The sequence below is a fragment of the Oculina patagonica genome, chromosome 1 (assembly GCF_052425735.1).
Source record: "Oculina patagonica isolate OP01 chromosome 1, crgOcupat, whole genome shotgun sequence".
NCBI lineage: Eukaryota > Metazoa > Cnidaria > Anthozoa > Scleractinia > Oculinidae > Oculina > Oculina patagonica.
This window is the reverse complement of record NC_135758.1, coordinates 20,367,148-20,393,946: the sequence shown is the minus strand read 5'-3', so window position 1 is coordinate 20,393,946 and position 26,799 is coordinate 20,367,148. Positions and strand designations below refer to the sequence as shown.

The 26,799-nt window shown below is 40.0% G+C and overlaps 1 protein-coding gene and 1 long non-coding RNA gene across 2 annotated transcripts in view; one reads left to right on the top strand and one right to left on the bottom strand.

Moving 5' to 3' along the window:
• The window catches only part of LOC144661584 (uncharacterized), a 42,833-nt gene that overhangs the window by 5,329 nt on the left and 10,705 nt on the right, over positions 1-26,799 (top strand). Inside the window, exons 3-6 of the mRNA XM_078522389.1 lie at positions 11,092-23,091; positions 23,266-24,746; positions 25,033-25,681; positions 26,142-26,681. Of these exons, the coding sequence (XP_078378515.1) occupies positions 11,092-23,091; positions 23,266-24,746; positions 25,033-25,681; positions 26,142-26,681 (14,670 nt within the window). The remainder of the gene's footprint in view (positions 1-11,091; positions 23,092-23,265; positions 24,747-25,032; positions 25,682-26,141; positions 26,682-26,799) is intronic.
• On the bottom strand, positions 2,852-6,230 carry LOC144661609 (uncharacterized). Its single transcript, XR_013572319.1, has 2 exons — positions 6,124-6,230; positions 2,852-2,999 (listed from the first exon to the last, which is right to left on the bottom strand). It is a non-coding gene; the product is annotated as an uncharacterized LOC144661609 (long non-coding RNA).

Sequence of the window (26,799 nt, the reverse complement as noted above, 5' to 3'; positions counted from 1 at the left end):
GTTGTTGTTTTTCAAGCGCGAAAAATAGATGAATTCCCTAGGGAATCAAATGAAAAACTGAAAATTCTAGGGAATAAGGGGTTCATCAAGTGAGAGGGCAACATAAAACATGGAATCTGGAATCTGGAATCCAGAATGCGTACGTAATCTCAGTGAAATCCGGAATCCGGAATCCAGAATCTGTAATCCAGAATGACATAGAAAACAAGTTCTTCAAGCACGCCGGTGTCAAGTACAAGAAAGTAGGAATATTACATTACATAGTATGGTGTCATAATAAAGTGCTGTGTAAAATAAATATGAGTTCTTTCTTCACCTTTCAAACAAGAATTCCCCAACTATTAAGGTTTTTCTTAAAGATCTTTGGTTATTTTATTATTTTTTTTTTTGAGAGCTGTGGTTATGACAATTTAATTTATACCCGAGTTAATGATTCTCATTTGGCACTATAATGTCACTCCAGAATTCAGTTTGGGTACAGTGCCAGTGCCTATAAAAAGTACAAGGTCCTAACCTTGAACTTGAGCACTAAAGGGTTTTGTAATTCAAATACAGTGTCTGAACACAAAATAATTTTGTGTCGGTGCCCAGCGTATTAGTGCTCGGGCACCAAGTGTGAACATAACCTTAATGTAAGTGCATGTGTCAATTCTTTTGATTCAGACCAGCGAGCAATGAAAGTATACATGCAAGTAACATTAAATGGCATTTTTTTCAAGTTGGCATTGCGGCCTTCAAAATGTCAAGTAGCTTTTGAATAATTTAGGAAATGTTATTGAATACATGGTTTCTGTCAATAGTAGCCAGTGGTGAATTAAAGGTCTCGCCTTCAATACCGAAAGGCTATAACCTAGCTTGCTTGTCTAGAACTAAATAAGATTTGTTGTCACTGACGCTACAATAGAAAAGCTTATTATTAGAGTTCATTCTTCCAGCCTCCGCGCAAATTTAAAACATGCTCACGTGAAGTTGTCAGCTGAGGTATATATACCGGATACCTTACAACACATTTCAACAATCGTCAACAAGCTGATGAAGCTTTGATTTAATGCAACTAATTTGTGTAATAGACTAGCAGTATGCTTGTCACATGCAAAAAAAAATTGCACTGTCTTTATCACACCAATGCCAATACAGTACCTCGTTTTCATGGTTTTTATACTTTTTAGTGCAGATTATACACTTTTGTAATGTTTGGTGGACAGTCGTCTGCTAAACCCCTAAACCTCTAAAGTGCTAAATAAAGCACTAAAGTGTTAACTTTTAATCAGCAATTAATTAATTAATATCAATTAATTAATTCCTGTGAAAGGGGGTAGGGGGTGGGGAGCACCTGACTGTGTGCCCTTGGTAAACAGGAAGTTTTCCTATGTTGCCTTTCATGTGAAGAGCACAACTTAGGTATATATTTGTTTCAGAAAGCACCTTGCTCTTCTTGTGGTACTATTCTTTCTGGAACAAAATACTTTGCACTAAACACATGCGCAGAGCATTACTCTCACGAACATCGCGTGCTTCTTCCTGCAGAAGAATTAAATGAGACGTTTGGATGTCACTGTGGTTATGTGAAATCATTCTTGATATGGCAACACTGTTTTCTTAGAAAAGGTGACCTTACATCCCATAATCTGAAAAAAACATTTCTTTGATAAATAGATAATATCTGTGTTCTAATTGATGTTGCCCTGTTGTCTGAAAACAAATCCTTCATGTTACATACGTTTTCAACAAAAACAAAAGTATCATGTTACATAGATTTGAGACAAAAACAAAAGTATCATGTTACATTTGTTTGAACAGAAGGGGAAATGTATCACGTTTTCTGTATCAATGTCTTACTGAAATCCAAACTAATGAAAATTAAAATAACAGGGACTTGTTTGGGAATTTTGTATAAAAGCTTAACCTCGTGTGCTTTTCAATGCGGTAGGATTCTGATAGAATCTGTGACTTCGTAAAAAAAAAACACAAATTAAACCAATTAGAATTTGATGCGTCACAGCCGGCTAAGAGGAAAACAAATTTTAAAGTATAATGTTACCTAAATTTGCACGAAAAGTAAAAATATCATGTTGGCTGCTGCAAAAGCCTTTTTGAAGTTCAATTACCGGTAGCGAAATTTAGAATAAAAACAATGGTTGAAATGATTGAAAACTAGCTTCCTTGACTAAACATGCACCTGCACTCTAATGTCAGCTGATCGGCCGTGTGTGTGAGGTTTTAATAAGAGAAATCCTTCTCCCGTATATTGGTTGTCTTAGATTTTGTGATTTGCTTCTTGTCAAAATCGAAATGTGTCACGATCGGTCTTTCAACACCTTACAAGACAAACTGAAAAGTGAACTCATTGGACTTATTCTCAGGTGAAATTATTACAACAGTGCCAATTGATTGCATTCTGCACTACCCTTTGAGTTTCTGAGATTAGGTTGCAGTTAAATATAGTAAAATAAGTAATTTCTCTTGTCTTACTGTGGAGTCTTTGACATTCGGATTCCAGATTTTGTGTTTTAGGGTTTCCCTTTATCAAACACTCTCTGGAACGAAAATTTGTGAGGCGTCACAACTTGGTGACCCTTCAAAAAATAGTTATACAAAGCTTCTTTGGATGTTTTGAATAATCATTTTCTTGAACAATACATTATCAATTTCTATCACTGATCACCAATTTATTTTGCCTGGGTAAATAATAGCTTTTAAGACCTAAATTTTGGCAAAGAATAAATGCACTGTACTCTGTGGTTGCAACAGGTCAAAAACGTTGTATAAGCTTATAGCACAGTGCGTAGTTTCTGACCAGACAGAGTTTAGTTTTTTAATGTGATTAGCAGATACCATCACTAACACGAAATCTTTAACAGAGACCCTTTAATTAGCCAAGCGTAGATGTATTTATACAGGTAAAGTTTTTTTACCTTCTAATGAAACATTACATGTACTCAGCATCCAGTCAACAGGCCTAGGCTGGTGGTGTCATGGAAACTGTTCTTTTTGTTTCCCTGAAATGAAAAAATAATAAACTTCTAACATTCAAACTTTTTTTGTCAATCAGCAGAGATTTATCAGAAAAGTTGATATATCCCAAAAAAGGTAGGGGTCACAATTAGCATGAATGTCCTTAAGTCTACAGTCTACATTCACATTGTACACTGATTGAAAATACAGCTAAATGTCCATGTAATATAGGAAAGGTAAAAGGTAAAGTCTGCGTTCAAGCCTAGCTAGTGGCCCATCAGGCCAGAGCTTTAATCCTGGTTTTTGTGGCATTCAAAGACACTAGGAGTATTTTGATCCCCCCTTGATAGGGTTACAAAAACACAGCAACATGTGGCAGTGTGTTTACATATAGTGTACATTTTGGCAAGATTTCCACACAGCCCCATACATTTATTTAGGACTCATTTTGCATACAGTTCTTTGTTTACTGAAAACAATAACTGATACCTAGAACAAAAGCTAGAGTAAGAAATAAATTACCTTATTATAGGAAATTAACACTTGTGTAAATTAAGGTATTTGAAATTGACGCGACTTAAATTAACGCGAATCGAAGGAAATATTACTTCCCAATAAAGGAAATTAACGCGAAAGAGTGGGTAACATTTCAAAATGAAGGAAATTAACGCGATGTACACAAAGAAAAAAAAAATGTTGTTTATTTCAACACTAGGCGTATAATCCGAGATGGAAACAATGTTCGTGATACTAAACCCAAACGTATGGGTTAAGCGAAGGAATCTGTTCGCTTCGAGCGCCCACCCTGAAGAAATAATTTTACAATACCGGGCCACTCTGGAAGCATAAGGTTTGCGACAACACAGTCCGCAGCGCCTCGGTAAATTTTAAGTTTCATTTTCCTGCCTCCAAGGACCGCGGTGCTGCACTTGTGTTAAATAGTATAAATAATGCACCCATGGTCCGTGGTCCACGGTGCCGCAGTTAAATTGAATTTCTTAAACAATGAGATGAAAATTCAACTTTTCCTGCTGTGGTGGTCCGCGGTCCACAGTTCATTAGAATAATTATACTCGATTACTCACTGAATATCGACAATAATTATAATGACCAATCAGCTGATTACCTATTGACTATCTTATTGATGTCACTGATCATCCATTGTGTGGTTCCAGAAAATATCCATACCCCCACCACGGAGGGAATTTCACGTAAGACCCCCCACCTCTCCGGAATTTCCGTTTTTGTTAAGAAAAATAAACCCCCCCACCCCTCCAGAATTTCCAAAAGTATATTGCGTACCCCCCAGCCCCTCTGGAAAAAAGATAAATTGTGCAATGCTCTAAATTTTAGGCCACCTCTCTTGTAAACAGTTACAGTGTATAACCGATCGATCGGAAGATATCTTAAAATAATACATACATGTACTGTTGAAGACAAAATACAGAAATTTCCTCAAAAGTTAACAGACAAAATATCTGGTAGTCACTTGTCAAAATAATTACCTTGATGTATAACCATCCATCCCTTTTCATTCCAATCGCTTTTAAAAAACGCTAAATCAGAACACTGATTTGAAAAGTGTTGATATAAACATTCACCATAAACATAATCACAAAATCGCTAATGCTCGCTGAGAAAGCAAAATTTAACAGTAAAATTACAAACAAATAGCCAGAAATAACAAGAACAAGTTAAATTCAAGTTTCTGACATCATTACACTATTTTCATCGCTAATAAACCTGAAACTTCTCACAGACAAGGACGATTTTCCTTCGATCGAACGTGAAACAAGCAACGCTTGTCACCAGTGCATTTCGGTCAAACCACGTGACAAGTTTTGGGAGACTGGTAACAAGTAATGGCGGCCGCATCCACACGAACGAACATGGAGGATTTCAGTGAAATTATTTGCTTTCAGTGTGCTTTTAAGAGAAAGAAAACCCGTTTTAAATGTAAAACGATTGTGAATCAAGAACCCAAAGTGCTATTTTTTCCATGTAAAACATTTGTAGGGTAGGTAAGAAACGATTTTGATAGTTTGCACTGCATCAAACTTGACCGTCTGGAAACGTAATTTCACTGGCAACCCCCCCTTGTCTTCGGATTTTCCTGGGCCCTTGACCCCCCCACCCCTCTGGAATTTCCAATTCCCTCCGTGGTGGGGGTATGGATATTTTCTGGAACCACACATTTGATATCTCTGGTTATTTAATTGCACCGTATCTTATTTATTTATTTATTTACCATGCGAGTCCGAATTCAATGCTGATTCTTTAGGACTAAATATTAAAAATAATGGGTAATAAGTTTTTAGTTTTAAGGACATATATCATTCATTCAACATCTTGGACTCCACTGCCACCAAATTCTAGATTATTAAAATTGAGGAGGCTTTACAAATTAATTGGTAGAAGCCTGCTTTAAACCAACAACTTCATCAAGTCAATTTACTAACTCTTTCTTTTTAGTCTGTTTCTCTGCACATGTTCCTGTGGTGTCAATCTATGCATTTTATTTAAGTTATTAATGCTATTCTGTGTAACACCACAAAAAACCTGTATATAAATTTAAATATTGACTGACGATAACAGTTGAAACTGTCGAAACATGTCTTCAAAACTATTTACATCTTGCTTTTGTTTTTGAAACTTCTAAGCAGCCCGCTGCTAGTAAGACCTTTTTGGCAAAATCAAACAAGTATGACTAGGGAAAAAATATAAATATACAGAATATATACAAAAGTAGGTAGTAATTGTCAAATTATGTATATATTAAACACCTTAGGGAGTTGGCCATTGTCGTAAAGGACAATATAGCTAGCTAGGCATAATTATATATCTACATGAAATGAATGGCGCTGTGCAGAAATTTTTCCTAATTCGCTGTTTTCACCGTTCCCATAATACATCTTGTTTACCCCCCAAAATTTTTGCATAAGCATTGTTTTCAATTTCTCTCGGGATTTACAATGACGTACAATCGTCCCAAGAGAAATTGAAAACAATGCTTATGCAAAAATTTTGGGGGGTAAACAAGATGTATTATGGGATCGTGAAAAAAGCGAATGCACCTTTTCTTTTATAACCATCTTGGGTCGAATGCACTCCGCAAATCTCTGAGTACTACCAGTATTATAAAAATATATGTCATTTGAATAAGCTTACCGAGTAGCAGTGGAAGTTTTACTGATGCTTCCTACGATAAAAAAAGCACTGTAGCAAATATTGCAGTCCTTTCTACTCCAACGACTGTCCGCCATTTTGTGTTAGGTTCAAGCCGAGAATTTGAGCCCGCGTCCTACGCTCTTCCGTCACGCGTTTCTCCCAACGTGGAGAGGAATGTGTGACGAGGGACTATTCACCCGGCACCGACACCGACACCAAATACTAATCGATATCAGTAGTAGATAGTAGATATGATATCGTTTGCCGAAAGCAACTGATGAAAATCCACCAAGGAAAAAAAGTTGTAGGTTCGAATGCCAGGGGAAAAAATTGAACATGCCTGTGATGTCAGTCGTGTCACGATAATGGAATGAAAACTCGCGGGAAATCGATTTGAAAGGACCCCAAAACACTGCCAATGCCCTAACGCCAACGATACACAAGCAACACACAGAATAGAAGAAGTAAGTGGTTTTTTATGAATTTCTTTTCCATATTGATTATTGAATTGCTGTATACGAACTTTACATTGTCATGTAATGTTCGCGGCTCCTAAGAAGCTTGAGATACTTGCAGTTTAGGTCACTTTAGATTTAAAAATACAGTGGAACCCCGATATAACGATATGCCAAGGGGGCAGTAAAATTATATCGTTATATCGAGGAATCGCTATATCGGGGTTCCGTCCCATACATTTTACTATTGCCGGGACATAACATATTCATCGTTATATCGGGAATATCGTTATATCGAAGATCGTTATATCGGGGTTCCACTGTATATCCTGGGAGGATCTCCCTGGACCACCCTACGGAAAAGGGCCCCTCTCACTTCAACATTCATCCCTACGCTGTGGAACAGCGCAAAAACCGAACGGTGAAAGAAATGCGAGGGGCTTGGGACGAGGTCCAGAAGATGCCATGACATGCCACCCGGCGTAGCCAATCGATAAAAATCGATACTTTCAAAAATCGATAGAAATCAAGTTATTTTTATTGATTTTTAACTGAAATCGGTAGAAATCATTAATACGGTAATTCGGGGAGTGATCAATCAATATTACTGATTTTTTATCAGTTTAAGTTATCTCTCTGCATACAAGTCGGCAAACTATCGATGAATTCAGTACAACATGAATTTTCCATTATTATTGAATTTTACTAATCGTGGACAACAAATGGTAATACTTTTTTCTTTTCTGTGCCTTTGAATGTTATCGATAGCCGATGTTTTAATAGCCCCTTCTGGCAGCTGGTATATAATTCAATGTCATTAATCATCATCATCATCATCATCATCATCATCATCATCATCATCATCATCATAATAGCAAACTTTGAACATGTTAATATGATCAAGTGTGCATGACATGTGACATATACTACATTAATAAGTACTAAGTAATAAGTAGTACTCTTCATTTCTATTAAAGAGCTATGAAAGTATATAAAAATTCAAATAGCTAACTAACACCTGAAACAAATAGGCAACTAAATAAATATTAAGTCAATTTACAGAGGATATTAAAGGATAATGCCAGAGACTAAAAATAATATTGTCCGAAAAATGAGGGCAACTGTAATACCCGAACCGATTTTGTACCACGTGGTGTCTTTCGGGGTATGTGGAAAACCCGAATAGCGAATAGCGAATAGCGAATAGTACGAATAGCGCGAATAGTCGCGAAGAGTGACGAATAGTCGCGAATAGTGACGAATAGTCGTTGAATAGACGCGAATAGTGACGAATAGTGACGAATAGTCGTTGAATAGACGCGAATAGTGACGAATAGTCGCGAATAGTGACGAATAGTGACGAATAGTCGTTGAATAGACGCGAATAGTGACGAATAGTCGTAACTAATCGCCGTGAATAAGCCTACAGGGTTTTTACAAAATTTACCGCCACACTGATGCACACTGAGAGCAATCTAAAAGTTCAAGCAAATTATATATCATATATATGCTTGTCCGTTCACTCTAAAAGAGAGTGCAAGTCAAGATGTATCTATATGAATCACTTTTATTGATCTATTTATAAGCCTATATCTCAATGCCGACCGACCATAAACTGTACTTACTCATATTTCATTATCATGAATCGCGATCCGAGGCACGTTCTATCAGCAAAACAATAAAATACAAATAAGAGAAAAGTGTTCTGTAATTAACTGTTCGATGTGAAAAGACAATAGAAGTTGTTATAAAAAACAACAACGCCAAAGCCAGTCTCTTTCGCAGCCGTTGTTTAGGCTCGTCACGCAACGTTTGCTTGCATTAATTTTATTCCCTTATCTTTTCTGGACTCTGCCTGGGGCTGTCGATCACCGGCAAGAAAACATAAAACACAATTATAAGCTCATTAATACGCTTTTTCAACGGTATAAAACATAAGAAATTGCGTTTATCATTTATACCTTCTATCCTGCCAAGCATCCATTTTAGCGGCAAAATCCCACGTTGTGGCGAGGTACCGGGAACTACATGTCTTTAATTTGTCACTATTCGCGACTATTCGTCACTATTCGTCACTATTCGTCACTATTCGCGACTATTCGTCACTATTCGCGACTATTCGTCACTATTCGCGACTATTCGTCACTATTCGTCACTATTCGTCACTATTCGCGACTATTCGTCACTATTCGCGACTATTCGTCACTATTCGCGACTATTCGTCACTATTTGACCTTTTTTGGAGCTGACCTGTGTTCTTAGTTTTGCAAAAGATCAGACAACTGTGATCAGTTAAGTTGAGTCTCGGGACATTCGAGATGCAAGACGAGCCATTCGAGTTTGGAGTCTAGTCGTTTGACTTTCCGGTACATTTGACTTGTACCGTATTGACAAATTAGATTGAGAAATCAAGCCATTCTAGGCAATGTTATTGTGTATTTATACTTCACTCAATGCCTTTACCAGCACTCAGGTCTAAATATACTTGTAGCAATTAAATTGGCGGGGAAACTATCCAGGAGCTAGGTTACTAGTCATTGGGCTTCATCACAGGCTTGTTAGACTTTCAAAAGTCAGGAACACCTGAAAAAAATTAGAGGGATCCTAAAATGAAATAGCTTTGTATGTTACCGGGATGTTACCACACTGATAGGTCAATAAATAGGGAGGGGGTAGTGTAGCAGTTGTACAGTAGAAAAAAAGTTGCTCGTTCTGTGAAAAGTAATCGCATGAAATATCGATCACTCTGTTTATGCTCGAAGTTCACATTCTAATGATGTCATCTGTTTATGTAAATATTTGACAGGTTTTAGGTTGCCTAAACGTATTCATTCTCTGAATTAAAACAGGATTATGGACTTCTGATTAAAAATACCGGTAATGCAAAGGCATTTGCATGTTTCCTGCCACGACAGTGCTGGTGGTCAGTTTGTTAAACCGCAACTAATATCCTGATCTTGTCCGAGGAGCTGCGGAGTTTTTATTATATAAACTGCAGTGGTATAGCGAGTGGTAGCAAATCCAGAAAAATGGTATCAAACATGTGTGGATAAAAATGATATCCACACGTGTGATATCATTTTTGACCAATCAGCTTGCAGAGTTTGCCGTGTTTCAAATTTTATCGATATTAAGTTGAAACATCTTGGGATCTTCCTCGGCAATCTTCGGAAATTTTCGGAAAAATTCGGAAAATGTTCGGAATCATTCGTACGACCTTCGGACGACATTTTGAAAATCTTCGGAAAATCGTCAAAACATAGTAATTTTTTGGATATATGAAATTTATCTTCTCGTGTTCAAAACCGATATTTCACTAGTTTGCTGCGCTCACTCGTGAGCTATCGATTTGAACACTCGAAGATAAATTTCATATCTCCGCGCAACCATGTATTATCCTCTATATATTTTACAATTATTCCACGAGTGCGAGTTGGATATGAGATGGTAGATTGCCAACGAGGTGCGTAGCGCCGAGTTGGCTATAACGATCTCATATCAACAAGCGCGAGTGGAATAATTGTTTTATTAAAAACGCCTAAAGAATTGCAATATTTTAGCTCCCCAGCTAATTCGTTGACGCGTATCGGCTACTATATTTGTGATGAATGGTATATGAACTTTTAGTCTAATTTAAAGAGGTGAATATGAGAATGCAACATTCTGATTGGTCAAGAAGCTCTGGTTTATGACGTTATATTCACCTCGCTTGGAGGTGAATATAACATTTCAGGGCTTGGTTACTAAGCCACGCCAATTTTGCCTACCCGGCAAGTAAACATGGCGGCATTTGATGAATGAAATTTTCGTTCATTCGAAAGAAATCACGTCAAGTCGGGGGTATTCAAAACAGTTGGAATTTTAAAAATTGGCTACCAAGGCTTTTGAACTGAAAATATTTAAAGAGATGGTTCTCAAGGCATTAGAATTGGTGCTAAGGACGGTGGTTTTGGAGTTTGCACGCGTCCACAAGAAATTAAGTGGCCTCGACCAAAATTACTCAGTTCTCTTCAGATTAGAGCTACTCGACTTATTTCAAGAGGATTTACACAATTGCTCAGAAGTCGCCAACGATTAAACAAAGGTACCAGATATCTGTCTTTTTCGTAGTGTTTGTTTTGTTTCGTTTTATTGCTTAAACTTAAGTGTAAATTCTGATTTACAATCGACGAATTAAACTTGTTTACAAGTATTCAAGCGAGCACTTGTGTTTGTTGGTTCCGTGTTTTAGTTCTTTATTTTATAGTTCTTTGTATTCACCTCTGAAAATTAGACTAGAACAATTATTCGCCTCAGGCTCAGTGAATCTCAGCGAATATTCCCCTCGACTTCGTCTCGGGGAATATTCGCGGTCAAAACCCGGTCAAGAAAAATGATATGTTATTCTTATATTCGATCGACTTTCTACAAGGGACAAATCGTCTCGTTAGTATTACTGTCAACACCAACGATTTTGAGAACAAACAAGCAAAGCAACAGCATTTATTATGAGTATGTGATCACTTTTACATAGGCATTGTTGGTGCCTTTCAAGTCAACCTGTTTGATGCACACAAGTCTACAAATTATGAAGTGCAAGAACACGATGATTCTGGTATTTTTCAAGCCAAATACAACGTCGTGTCTGTCAATGATACACACACTCATCTCCATCGAACGTGGACAAACTTCGACTACCAACAATTTGCAGGCGGTGCTACGGCGAAAGGAGAACACAAGGTACAGTCTCAGCACAGCGCTCACGTTCACGTGAAAGATGGAAAAATAGAAAAAGTTCATCGTACCACAAGTGCATTCCTCAAACCTGCCAAAGGACATCCGAGAGCAGAGAATTTCAAAGGCTTTGCCAAGCAAGACATAGAAATGTCAGCCAATGGATACAGTAAACTGACGTTAAGATCGTGTTCCGATTCTGAACATCAACGTTCCAAGCGCTCTATCAGCGAAAACGAGCATCTGAAGACAATAAAATCTCTCACCAAAGACAGTTTGATATTTGATGACACTGTCAAAATAAAATGGTCAAAGGTAGGTGGACAGAAAAAGAAAGCACGACCTCTGCACGAAGTCCTGCGCTGTGTTGTTGACAAGAGAATAAAAGAGCGGGAAATTGGTTATTGTACAAATGAGTTACACCACATGGTTCGCAATGATAGACGTGTATTTAGAGCGCTTAAGCGGTTGGTCCAGAATCGAAATCACCAAAACCTGACCTCGTGGGCCGTTTATGTAGCCGCACTAGCTGCACATGGCAAATATGAAGCCCAAAATGTCCTAGCGCATGCCGTCAAGACAGATAACCCGAGACGTCTCACTAGTGAAGAATATGAGACTTTATTGATGTCAATCTTCTACCTACCAGACGGACCGCTACACTGTAGTCTCTTTAATGCCCTTTTTGAACTTGCGTTAAAAGATGAAAAAGGTGAACATGCTACAGCTACAGCAATGTTGGTCTTAGCTGCACTTACAGAGAGAGCAAAGACAGCGGGATACAATGACACATTAAGCGATAACGTTGCACAGATGATTCATAACAGGTACAGAAACAGGTCAAGCCTCTATCATCCCGACAGTATGGAATATGAGTCGCACCTACGAGATCATATCTGGGCGTTTGGAAATCTTGGACATCATTCTGGGCTAACAGTGATTCTGCAACACACCGACCACGATAACTCTGACATTAGAGCAGCTGTGATTTCGGCTATGCGGAAACTGTCCCCAATGCACACAGACCAGCATCTGATGAGAGTCTTGTATCACGATGAGCATAATGAAGTCAAAGCGGCAGTTGTTAACGTCTTTATAGATCGTCACCAGAATTTGACTGAATTTGTTGTTCAAGGCTTGGAGCATGCGCTCTGGCACGCCGACACGGACGACGTTTTGGACTCTTCAATACAAGAGCTCCTGGAAAACCATGGCAACCACACCAAAGCAGTTTATTTGCGTGAAAAGCGTAGCTCAATTCATCGCCGCAAGCGTGCACTGATTCCAGAGCTCCGCCCTCGGGAGTACGAGCTTGGACAATCCAAACGTTGGGGTAAGAGTGTTGGGGGAGAATGGCTGGGAGCTGAAATTGGTATTCAGTTTATGGCCAAACTACAGCTACGTGTTGGAATTTTTGGTGGAAAGGTGGAATTAAAGCTGGTTAATTCTGCGCTAATACGAGCTCATGTACAAAAATTCCAGCGTGAAATAGCAAGTGGCAAAGCTTCCTTCAAGGCTTCAGCAAGTTTTAATAACAGCATTCCAAAAGATCTTATTACCGTTGCAGATACTTGGGACGATCTTCTCGGAAACGTCGACAGTATGATGAGTGTTATCACTAAGGGAATTGAGAAATTCAGATCAAAACTCGCTGAAAACGTCCCGTTAAACATCGACAAGTTTACAGACTTTGTCAGAAACACTGACCAATTTTTAAAGAACCTGACACTTCCTTTGCGAGCCATAAAAGGAACCAGAAAAATTATAAGTTTTTCAAAAGGTGTAAGTGCTCGCGCCAAAACATGGACATCAGTGATACATAGAATCAAGAAAATACAGCAAAATCTTTTAACGCCTACTGGGTTTGAAACGCTGTTCAAGAACGTTATCAACACACATGATACAATATTTCGAATTATCCATAGCATAAGTAAGTACCTGCCAAACAATTTGCCTGACGACTTCAATATTAAGGATTTTTTTCAAACCTTCAAGAAGATTCCTGTAAGTCAACAAACTGCCAAGATCAAGGAATATTTTATGACTTTGGGGACGCCTGTACCTGAAAGATTCAGCCTTCAGCTTCCATTCAAATTTTCTGTTCACCTCTCAGCATTACTAGAGACGTTTCAAGACGTCTTGTTCAGATTGCAGCGGTTCAGTAACAGTTTTCTGGAAATATCCTCCATGCTAGACTCACTGGAGGGAATGAAGCTACCGAAATTGAGCCTCCCGTTTTTGAAGATAGATTCTCCGATGTTTCAAGGAAGAGGATTTAATTTTGGCCTCGCCTTTGACTGGAGGGCTAGCTTAAAATACGACCTAAGGTTGAAATCCCCAGACTTCCAGGAATTCATCGCTCTCCTTGGGGATATCGGTGGCTTTTTTAGTCAGTTCAGCCATATCGATTTCGATCTCGAGACGTTCTTCCAAGACGTCTTCCCTGGAGGAAAATATGATTTGCAAACACACTTCCCCGGGTTGTACGGAGTAAACGACGAAAAATCACTTGACCCTTCTGGCTTGCTGCAAACGTTTCTCTCCGCAGTAACCGATATACTAGACTTCCATGTTTCGAATGTATCTGATATCAGTCACATGACCGACTTCCTTCAAGAACTTGGACTTGCAGTTGCACCGTTTGCAGAACACAATGCTCAGAGAATCTGTAGAATCCATGAAACAACCTTAACCTTTTTCCACGACTTTAAAGACTTTGGAGAAAATATAGAAAAAGAGGAACTCGCCCATCTCAATGCCATTCAAAATTCGACGCAAAAGGTTCTCTTTGAATTGCTTAATCTTACAATCGTCTTAGACACTTCGATAGCCGTGTTAGAACGGAATTTCACCGCTTCTATAAAAGGGTTCATTTCCGGTTCTCTGCAGGAGCTCATTAGCAAGCTGAAGAATTTTCAGAATCTTGCAGATGGGATTGTGGACTTTATAAACGGAACCGCGTCGGAAACAAGTGGAATATGCACCACAGTGGAGACGTTCTCTGCTGATGTTATCGACGAAGTGCAAACACACATCCGTAAAGTCCTTAGTGACCTTACTTCTGTGGCTGAACCTGTGACAACAGCCATTAAAACTGCTGGAATGCACCTAAAGTCTGCAGTCACTAACGTTGAAACATGGTACCGTGAAAATTTAGAAACTGGTGTAGGAAAGATCTCGCTTGTTTTTCAGCTGATAACAGATTTTCTATCAGCTCTAAACACGAAAAATAACTTTCTTAACACTGTTCGAGACATAGCCTCTCGCCTTTATGAAGTGCTTAAGAACCTTAAAAATCTCCCAAAATACGCCATCAAAGCAAGGAAAACAGTAGACGAAGTCATTAACTTTACAAATGGAGCTCAGAATTATAAAGACGAAATTCAGAAACTTGAGATTCAAAAAAAGTTTGCAATTGACTTTGGCCGACGCATAACGAATGTTTGTAACAAGTTCAAAGCCGTTGGTGCTGAAACGCTCAGCAAAGTCAGAAGCTTCAATATTGTGGAAAAGTTAAACACTTTTTTTAAAGAAGAAGCCAACATTTTCGTCGATACAGTGCTGCAGAAATTGAGGTTTATAAAATTTCCTATAAACCAAATAGGAAAAGAGCTGCAAGAAATTAGTTCCATGGTTAGTAACGTGATGGCAATTTTACAAGACCTGAAGCCTTTTACCAACTCGTTTTCGCCTATACTTGAAACCGCGAAAAACCTACCTGATTGTCAACGGATGACACACATATTTCTTCAGAGTACTAAGCCGTGCATCAGTAAGGCATTCTCAGTCGGTAGATTTGTTATAGATCAGTATAAGGATTTAAGGAACGAAATACGTATCCTAAATGGCTTGGTGCCTGATGCGTGGAAGAACTTCAGGTTACAAAAATGTGTGAAGGGTTCTATTTGCATTTCCAAAGCGTTTATTGAACAAGGAAAGGTCATTAAAAAGAAAGTCGATATCATTAAGGACAAACTTGAGAAAGCCAGTGATTATACCAACTTGCTTAGGAAATGCGAAGAAGGTGTCAACAACATAACAGAAGTGGCGGACAGCATACAGCTACTTATGGAACAAGTGGAGAACTTTTCTCTTCAAGACGATACTAGAAGAGTGAAGACCGTTTTACAAAAGATCACAGGACGAACACATGATGAAGAAGACCAACGGAAGGGAGGTGGAGGTCGAAAGAGGTCCATAACAGACGCAAATAAACACCTTGAAAGAATTGCTGATTACATACAAAAAGCCAGGGAAATAGAAAACAATATTGAGACGTTCCAAGATAATACGTTTCAAGCATTGCGAAGTGTTTACGATGCTTCTATACTTAAACTCTCTCACTCGCTAAAAAGTATGCGTTCCAAGCTTGAATTATACTATCAGCTGTGGCAAAAGACGAAAGATGCCAACGGTGTCATGACAGCTTTTGATACTGGTACTAAAAACGCATTGATGTTTGCTAATAAATTACATCATGTTACCGATTTGATTTCAAACCCAACTTCAATCCTTGCTACTGATATGGAAGAGCTTAGTGATGTGGTGAAACCTCATCTTGACAGGTATACCTCACAAGTGACCGAAGCTGTTGGCAAAGTCAACGGATTTTTTGATAAGGTGACCGATTTCTTGAACACGATTCAGACAAGACAGAGAGGCTTGGACCCAAGAGCTTACAAACCTTGGCAAGATATACCTTACTGCTCTGAAGAAGTGTGCTTGCGATCTATAAGAAGATCCTCATCGTTATATTTGTCAACCACTTTTACCTGGAAATTTCCACATCTCGATGATCTATCTTCTATGCCAAAGAGCGGACGCTGGCTAACACCTGGTCTGTTTGATAATTACAAAGTGAAAGGAACCGCTCAACTGTCCGATAACGAAATGATTCTTGCCATGTATGGCGTAGCAAGTAATGAACACAAAGCATCACTCCTTGTTGTTACAAGCTTTAATAGAGGCGTCAACAAAATCGTTCAACTTACGAAACAAGGCAGGCCTTTGTCTATAAAAATAGGTGGTGTTGCCGTCGCTAAAGATTATATCTGGATTTGTGATAGCGGTAAAACTGAAATATTTTCAATAAAGAAATCTGACTTAAAGTCAACGTTTTCTTCAGCCAAACCGTCACAGGTTGAAATCACGAAACCGGTATCTGTCGAGGGAACAGCAGGATCTGTCTCATATGATGAGCAAAGCAATGACCTTTGGGTAACAGATAGTAAAAGAGGAAAGGCGTATCGGTATAAGCTATCGTTTAACGGGGATTTTCATGATCTCTCGGACAGAGTTATTGGCATCGGAGATAATGCTCGAGGGATGACAGTTGTAAGACAGTTCGGTAAAGAGTATGTATGTATCTCCAGGTGTACAGGGTTCCAATGCAAGCTTGAGTTTCATCACTTAAATGGTAGTGTGCAAATAGGAGAACATACTCTTGCAAGAGTGGTTCGAACTCCCTCCGGCTTAGAGTCTGTCACCAGAGTTGACAAAGAAGTTATCACGGTGGCGTTCTCGAGCGGTACTTTGGCTGAAAAGGAAAACGTAGAACTTACTGGCGGTGACGTTGAGGACAGATACTTTAAAATAAGGCTGCCAATCCTAAACACCACCTTTAGCATAAACGAAAACTGTCTCTATTTTAAAGTAATGGAGAACTACGTTTTACGACCGACGTCCCTCTTTCCAATTGGAAAATGGCCGATATGTGGAACAAAACGCAAGCGAAGTATGTCTCAAGAGCTCCTGGAAACAGATGTCTACCATGAGAAACTTGAAGGGATTCACGAAAACAGTAAAAGAGTGCGTAGAAATATTGTAGATGCTGGCTCATGTATGAGTCTATCGAAAGGAACGTTGTTAAAAGGATCTCGTTCTTTCTTTCATTATTCGGCTGAAGTTCCAGTGTTTGGAATACCCGTTAAGTTTTTCGCAGGAGCTGGTGGTCATTATCGTGTGGATTACCAGGGAGAGATTTGTTTAAAAAACAAGGTGTTTAGACTGGGCCTTATACCTGGGGCGTGGATTTCCGCGCATGCTGGTGCAAGCGTGGCTATTGCAATGGTCAAAGCTGGGGTGACCATTGACGCAACACTGCTTGAGACCTACCTCGTTCCCGAGTTAAGTATAACATTTAACAGATGGCCATTAAAAGTGTGTATCAAACTGAAACTTCAAATGACTCCGCTAAGTATCAGAGTTTACCTTTGGTTTAGGATTCGCGTTCCTTATGTGAGAGTTTGGCTGTTCGGAATTGATGCAGGCTGGCGTTGGGGTTTTGAGGTTATATTTAATGAATGGAGGTGGTCAATGAACCAAATCGATATAACGCTTTTTACTAATTGTGATGCACATGTAGACAGAACACCGCCAACAGCAGGAACGTGTATGGCACGACAAGTATCGGGCACCGAATACCTTGTAAAGTGGCATGGATTCAAGGACGATACGAAAATTGGTGCTTACCAAGTCAGAATAGGATCTATAAAGGGATCTGGTGATGACTACTCTTCCTGGGTGGGTACATCGCTTAGCAAGGTTGTCACAAACCTGCCAATCATGCACGGTAGAAATGTATTTGTCAGTGTCATGGCAGCAAACGCCGGAGGATTGACCAGTCCCTTAGCTTATTGCCCGTTGTTCCAAGCCAGACGAAAGGGACCACAAATTCTTTATGTTTACGATGGTGCAGTGAAAGAAAAAGACAGTGACTATCAATTTGACACTTCTTCTTTAGGAATGAACTTTGCATTTAAAAGTGATTTCAGTGAAATTGTTTACCTGAAATGGGGAGTTTCTTCCAGCCCAAAATGTACGTTTGATGAATCAGAAGCAAACGTGGTTTCTTTGACATCTCTTGGGCATTCTAACTACATTCGAATGTCTGGTCTTCAACTTGAACATGGAAAAACGTACTTCACACGGTTGCTTGCTATGGATGTGGCTGGTGTAAAGGAAGTAATGTGCAGTGACGGTATCTTAATTGACATAACTCAACCAATACCAAAAAAATTTCAAGATGGTACTGATGAAACTGACGCCAAGTTCCTTCCATCGCTGAGACGTGTTCGTGCAAAGTTTGATTATTTTATTGATCACGAAAGTCCAATGGTGAAATATGAATGGAAGATTGTGAGTAATGTCTCTGGGGAAGATGTTACACCTTTTGTCGATATACCACTAAGAATTCAGACGCCACTTATGGACGGTCTTTCTCTTGAAGCAGGCTTCCCGTACCGGCTTGTTCTTCGTGGAACTAATGCAGTTGGGCTTCAGGCAGTCATCGAGACAAATGGATTTGTACCTGACATTACACCGCCGTTTTGCGAAGGACAGGTTATTGACGTGACTGATGAAAACGACACATCAGATGTAGATTTTTTGAGGGGAGTAAACAATATTCAAGCAAAGTGGAAATGTTTTGATCGTGAAAGTGACATTCTCTCGCAGCTTCTGGGTGTAGGAACGTATCCCGGCGGTGATGACGTACAAACATTTCAAAAGCTCAGCGTTCCGTCACAAGCAATAACAGAAGGTGTAATGTCTTATGTACGATTAACTAACATTTCGCTTGTCCCAAAAGTCCGATACCATGTTACTGTTAAGATCACCAATGGAGTGGGTCTTCGGAGAACAATATTTTCGGATGGCATTTTGATTGACACGTCACCTCCGACGGTCGCTGCACAGTACATCAAAGATGGAAAGGGAGGAAACGACAAGAACGTTACTACTGACGGCTTCACTTTTAGTGCACATTGGAAACAAGCGTTTGCTGATGCAGAAAGTGGGCTGTCAGAATATCGTGTCGGGCTTGGCACTAAACCTGGAATAGCTGACGTCAAAGAAATCAGTTCTGTGGGCCCGCAGACTAATGTAAAAATAACAGGAATTCTCCTCCAAAGCGGTCAGCGTTACTTCGTGACGGTGGTTGGTTGTAATAGAGTCGGAATGTGCGTCAACGCAAGCAGTAATGGTGCTATAGTAGACTTTGTACCTCCGCATTCTGGAAAAGTTGTTACCGGATTTACTGGTCCCCCAGTATTGTATCAGTGGATAACTAAGTCAGTATGGGCGAGGTGGAATTGGTGCTTGGCAGATGAACAGAGAGTATCCGAACTTCTAAATTACAGCCAATGTAGCAACGACAGCTTCTACGATGTTCACAGTGGAATTGATATGTTTGGTATCTCGGTGGTGTCTCAAAGTACTGATCAGCTCCTTGCACCATTCAAGAAAGCTGGACGCCAAAGATACACTGGCCGTAGCATTAATCTTCCAGATGGTGTTTACTCTGTAGCTATCGAGGCCACCGACAAAGCTGGTCTTGCTACACGTGGCCTTTCCAACACGTTTATTGTTGACAGTAGTCCTCCGGTCATTACACTCGTACAGCATGGCCATTTTGGCGAGACAGTGGCGTTTATAAATACTTCTGTTGCCACCTTTCGGTCTTATTTTGTAGTGGATGACGATCTTTCTAAGATTAAATCTTACAAAATTGGTGTTGGAAGTTATTCTGGTGCTGATGACGTGATCACATTCCAGTCCTTCTCTTTACGTTACTCAACACCATCCTTGCGAGTTAACTGGACAGCGCTTAAACCAACATATCTTAAGAATAACCGGCGTTATTTCATCACCATCTTCGCTATTAACAGTGCAGGCCTCTTTACAATTAAATCGTCTCCTACTCTGCTCTCTGATTTTGAAGCACCCCAAAATGGAGTGGTATTGGATGGTTGGGGCTTTAAAGATGCTCGGTACCAGAGCTTTACTTCTCTGTACCGGGCGCAGTGGTATGGTTTTACTGATTTCTCAGGAATCGAGAAAGTTTATCTCGGATTGTCTTCCAAGTCGAAGTCAACTGTATGCGATGTCCAAAAGGAAGAAATTGTCTCAGGTAACACAAACTTCCATGTATTATCCGGACTAGCGTTGATTTCAGGACATAAATATTTCGCATGCCTTAAATTGGTGGACAAAGCTGGCAATTCCGCATTCTTTCATTCCAGTGGTTTGGTAGTAGACACAAGTCCACCTCGGCCAGGCTATGTTATCGATGGAAGGCCAGGGCACAAGATAGATGCACAAATTGAGAACTCGGTTCTAAGAGCTTCATGGGGTAACTTTACAGAGATTGAAACAATGATTGTGTCATATCAACTGGCATTTGGGTCTTTCCCTGGCGGTCAGGATATCCAAGGATTTACAAATGTGGGGATCGTTAACACTGCCACAAGTTCTAGATTAAAAGTTTCAGAACTGACAAATGGTCAACGTTATTATGCAACAGTTGTTGCCTACAATGTACTCGGAATGCCAAGCTTAATGGTTTCTTCCGACGGCGTGTTAGTTGATTACACACACCCAATTTTCTCACGACCAGTTCGTGACGGCGATGATCCAAACAACGACCATCGCTTTTCATCTGAAAGGTCACTAAAAGCAACATGGAAATGCGAGGATCCCGAGTCAGGTCTTTCCACTATCGAAATTGCTTTTGGTTTACAGCCAGGTGACGCAGACATAATGAACTTCACAAGCTTACCGGTGTCACAAACTTCGTTCGTGGCCAATCTTAATCTTCAGACGGGATATCGCTACTTTGCTTCTATCCGATGTACAAACAAAGTTGGCCAAACAGCTATTTCTTTTTCAGATGGTATTGTGTATGACAACACGCCACCTCGTCCACTTTATGTGAGAGATGGCGACTATCAAGGAACGAAGAGGACTCTTTCTATTAATTTTAAGTTTGTTGACACAGAAAGTAGCATTCAAGCCTATAAAGTCCAAGTTTGGGGAGAAGGTCCATACAATACGTCAGTGGATATTTATGGTTCTTTCAGTTTTAATGGAAATTTTACTGGGGCAACTTTGGCCCTGTCCAAAGAACTGGAGAGTGGAAATACGTATTATGTCAACGTGACAGCAGTGAACGGCGTCGATTTAGCGTTTACAGAACAGTCAGACGGATTTGTTGTTGATACTACTCCACCAGTATGCTACAAGGTCTGGGATGGGAACGGCGACTATAATGACGACATTGAGTATGCTCCAAGCGCAAACAGATTTTCCATTTCCTGGGTGTGCCATGACAATGAGTCCCCAGTAGTTCGATATCGATTTTCAGTCAAGGATGTAGATGAAAACAAGCACGTTATTCCGTTTTACTCTTTGAGAACGCGTGTTAACTCGTCGGGGTCGACAATAATTACAGGTGGAGATCGAATGACAACAAGTTTGGAGGAAGGACACAATTATGCAAGCGGTATTGAAGTTGTCAACGCTGTTGGCTTAGTAACTGTTAACTGGACAAATGGTGTTGTAATTGACAGCACGCCTCCAGTGGTGTCCAATCTAAAGCTCACATTCTATCCACAAGGCGATTTCCTTAAAGCTGAATGGTTAGTTATTGACAAAGAAAGTGGCCTAAAGTCTGTAGCTTGGGGACTTGGAACGACTCCAGAAACAAATGACATCAAGAACATTACGGCAATTTCACCATTGGTAACTAATGTTTCTATATCAAGTGTTTCGTTTCAGCAGGGGAGTACTTGCTTTTTCAATATATTTGCTATTAATAATGGTGGGTTATCGAGTAAAACCTCTTCAAGCTCCATTATCGTTGATCGCTCAGCACCGAACCCTGGTATTGTTGTTGTCTGTCATGCTTTCCCGCCTAATTATGATCAAAGAAAAGACAAGGTACCAAATTCGTCTCTTGCTGTAACATGGACAGGATTTACAGATCCCGAAAGTGGTATTAAAACGATCAAGTGGGCCATTGGTAAAGACTGCGAACAACTCAAACAAGATGGTGGCGATTTTTACACTGACATGGCCGCTTATGACTCTGTTGACGGAGTCAACATAGAAAATCAAACCCTTGTAGGAAATGAAACGTATTGCGCTTGCATTCGAGTAACAAATGGTGCTGGACTTCATAGAACTGATTGCTCACCAAAAATGCTTGTCATATTGGGAAAACTATCTGCTGGTGTAGTAAGCGATGGTCCGGTTACGTCAGCAAATGACATTGACTTCCAGCTTGATGACAGAGCAATTTGGGCTCACTGGCGTGGCTTTGAAGATCCAGTGTTTGGTATCTCAAGGTATGATTGGTGCATCAGAGACCTGCCACCCAATCCATCTGGATCAGAATCGTGTGCATGGCCATTCATAGAAGTACATCGTTTAAAAACAAGAGCCAGTCGCTTCCATAACCTGACACTAACGCATGGAAAGAAGTATTACGTTACAGTGAAGGCTGAAAACACAAGGGGTGACACTGTAATGTCGTCCTCGGATGGTGTCGTTATCGATCGAACTCCTCCAATTGCGAAATCAATCCGAATCTCACCGTCATCAGGAAAAGAAACTTTGTTCTTAACATCCCTTTCTGCTCCTGTAGTTACTTGGTCAATTGAGGATCCTGAAAGTGGAATAAGCCACTTTCTCGTTAGCGCTGGAAGCTTCCCATTTCATAATGATCTTTTAGCTGCTCAATATGTCGACAGTCTTAGTCGTTCCCTTGATTTAGACCAAGTAAATTTCACGCTTTATGAGGGATTGATGTTTTACGTGACAGTCACTGGCGTCAACATGCTTGGTCTTGAAACCATTATAACATCTCAACAAGTGGTAGTGGACTGGACGCCCCCGAGATCAGGTGAAATTATCCACAGTGATTACCAAAGAGATAAGAGAATGTTGTCTGCCCACTGGAATGGAATTCATGATTCTGAAAGCGATGTCGTAGAATATAAATGGTGTATTGGAAAAGCTCCTGGTAAGCAATTATTTATCTGCGTTTTGCCCTTTTTGAAATACTCATTTTACTAGACAAAACCATTTTGATGGGTAGTACATTATGACTGTGTATAGTTTGCCTGTGAGTGTTAAGAAGAATTAAGAAGTTTCTGTTCCATCCTCTCTTACCTGCCCTAATCTTTGTACTATGCAGGAAGCTGTGCAGTAAAAAGCATGACTTCTGCTGGACTTAACACCACTGTTCACCATTCAATTGCCCCTCAAGAAGGCTTGCAGTATTTCTTTACCGTCGAGGCTACCAATGGAGCAGGTCTTAAAGAAGTAATCCACTCTAATGGTATCACTGTCGATACCTCTCCACCTGTGATAGGGAGGGTCCACCATGACGTTGATAGGAACGAAGAACATATGCCTCAAGACGATGGTTTCCATGGTATGGTGTCATTAGCATTCTATTGGGATAAACCTTACGACAAGGAAAGTGGAATTTCATCCGTTGAATGGTGTGCAAGCACTAATAACAGCTCGTGTAATATCGTCCCCTTAACTGCAGTAGATCCAGGAGATACGTTTGTGAAACACTTCATGTCTGAGTCACTGGCTTCAGGTACTGTCGTGTTTGTAATGTTAGTTGTGACCAATGGCGCTGGAATTACTTCAACGGTTGTCGCCTTGCCACTTCTTATTGATGCAACACCACCGTCAGCTGGAAACGTTACTGTAGGAAAAACTACCGGAACCACCTACTTTAAAAACGTAGATTCAATTACAGCTAAATGGAGTGGATTTTCAGATGGCGAAAGTAGTTTGAGCCACTTCGAATGCGCCATTTGTCAAGCAGGTACCAAGGATAAGTGTATTATTCCATATCGAAACGTTGGCGTTATAACAACAATGAAGATCAACATCGTTGGCATTGACTATGGTGTATCTTATGTCGTAATTGTCCGAGCGTTTAATAAAGTTGGCTTATTCAGTGAAGCTACTTCCAACGAGTTTATAATGGCTGGTGCAAAACCATCTTCAGGGACTGTGTATGATGGATTAGAGCGACGGAAGGATAGCGAATTTCAAAGCTCATCTACTCAACTCTCAGCTACCTGGTCGCCATTTACTGATGTTAATGGCAGAATCATTAATTACGAGATGTGTATAGGAGCAGAACGAAACACATGTGATGTGAGCACCTTTATTAGTTTTGGCATCAAACTAAAAGGAACAGTAGCAGGATTGAGCTTGAATCACAGTGGGAGGTACTTTGTTACCGTACGTGCAACGAGTGAGTCCGGTTACATCACAACTGCAACCTCTAATGGTATTATAGTTGACAGTACTCCAGCTGTAGGAGGAAAGGTGAGAGATGGCCAGACACTCATGGACATTGATTACCAAGCAGATGGTGCGTACATTTATGCCAACTGGGATGAGTTCCAGGATGACGAATCAGAAATTACTGGGTACACCTGGTGTGCTGGCACGGGAAAGGGTATCTGCGACATCATTTCCGAAACTGACGTTGGTGATCGCACGTATGCTGGTAAACAGATTCTGCCACCACTTCCTGGAGGAATATCAGTATATGTCACCGTCAGTACCTTCAACAACGCAGGTGCCTTCACTTCGGTTACTTCAGACGGAATTAAAATTGACAAAACTGCGCCAATTCTCTCAAAGGTACGTACAACTGGGAAAAATATTTTATATCTTAAAAATAAACAATGGGCAAAGCTTTAAGCTGCCGGTTAATGATTTAAATAATTTCTTTATTTATTTAGCCGGACAATTACTTAGTAGGAGAAAGATGCATGTGATATTGGGTCTTGTATTCTTTTGGGGATTGGAAGAACCGGAACAAAGCTTTTAAGGAAATTGAGATTTTTTGCACCATCACAGACGCTTTCTTTAATTTGTTTCTTCATGTGAGTGAAATTGTATTGTTAATAACATTTAACTTTATTAGGTCCTGGACTTGCAGCTAGGCCAAGGTGATGTTGATGTTGACTACTTTAGTTCCAAAGACGGTGTCTGTATTGGATGGAATGTCGTGGACTCTGAAAGTGGTGTATTGAAAAGCGAGGTATCCGTTTGCTCTGCGCTGAACAGCAATGACTGCTTGCTGCATAAAATGGATGTAGGCAACCAAACATCTATCTGTGTGGCTGACCTGGAATTCAAAGAAGGAATTAAGTATGTAGCGAAATTTCGAGCTGAAAACTACGTTGGACTGTTCACAGAACTCTATTCAGATGGCTTCGTGGTTGACTCAACGCCCCCTTCGATGGGTGAGATAACTATCAGTAGAAGTTTGGCACCAGACTTGGAGGATACCACAGAACATGTGAAGTTCACACATTCCCTAACTGCTGTTCACTGGAATGGGTTTTGGGATGGAGAGAGTGGTATCCAGATTTTCCACGTTTGTGTTGGAACTAAGCCAGGAAGATGTAACAGCAAGAACATTACTGACGTGAGAAACACCACTTCTTACAATTTTCAAGACTTGCCACTTGTTCAAGGAGAAACGTACTTCGTTTCTGTTGCGGCGGTGAACGGAGCTGGTCTTACAAGTGATGTTAAATCGTCTGATGGGATTTTTATTGACAGAACAGGTACAAACACTAACAATTTTCTATATTGAAGAATATCTACCAGGAATGAGGATTCTTTAATTGTAGTATTTGTAGTTTATTCAATGGGGAAAGACTTAAAGGTTTCTGCATGTTAATCTGCGGAAATTTATTGCAAGTTTTGTTCGTTACATTTGGTGACGTCTGCATGTGGCTCTATTATATACTGAAACCTACATCTTTATCTTTAATAAAAGTGATAAACAATAAGATTAATTGATCAAGTCATTATGTTCATTGACTTGATGCTAACGCTGAAGTTGTCTACCGTTCGGATATAACTATTGGTACTGTCAATGTGACAATGTTAACCCTGCTTGGAGAAGTAGTCGAAACATAGTTAACATTGAAGGTCAATTTTATTTAACCGTAAAATATCTTTACTTTTATACAAAATAGCATGTACATGTCAATTTACAAACTTTGTTGTCAATGTTAACAGGACCTATCAATGGAGGTGCAATACTAGATGGAAATGAAGATAGTAAAGACATTGATATTCAACCGAGCAGAATCCTCGTTGCAGCTCACTGGAATGCTTTTGAAGACCTAGAAAGTGACATACTAAGTGTCTCTTGGTGTGCAGGGTGGTCCTCTGGTACTTGCGATCTTGTACAATTAACGGAACTAGGTCACGAAACCAGTTCTGTCTTCACGGTTCTACCCGAGCCGATCATGAATGGTCAGCGGTACTATATCACAGTCAAAGCAACCAATGGCGCAGGTGTGACAACATCAGTTACATCAGATGGAGTGACAGTTGATGATACCCCACCCATTTCCGGTACTGTGACAGATGGAATGGCATCAGATGTAGATTATGCCAATGGTGAAGATGACATAAGTGCACGTTGGTTTGACTACGTGGACTTGGAGTCTGGTATCGAGTCTTACGAAGTCGCTTTATGTGATGCTAGGAACTTGTCCTCCTGTCCTCAGCCCTTCACTGCAGTGGGGAAAACTACTAACGTTACCATCACAGGTAAGATAATTTACCCGTTGTTATTCATTTGTGGCTGATTATTAACCCTTACAAAAATAAAGAATCGTTTTCAGTTCCAAGTGATCTGACAAAGAGTAATGTTGCTTACTTGAAACTT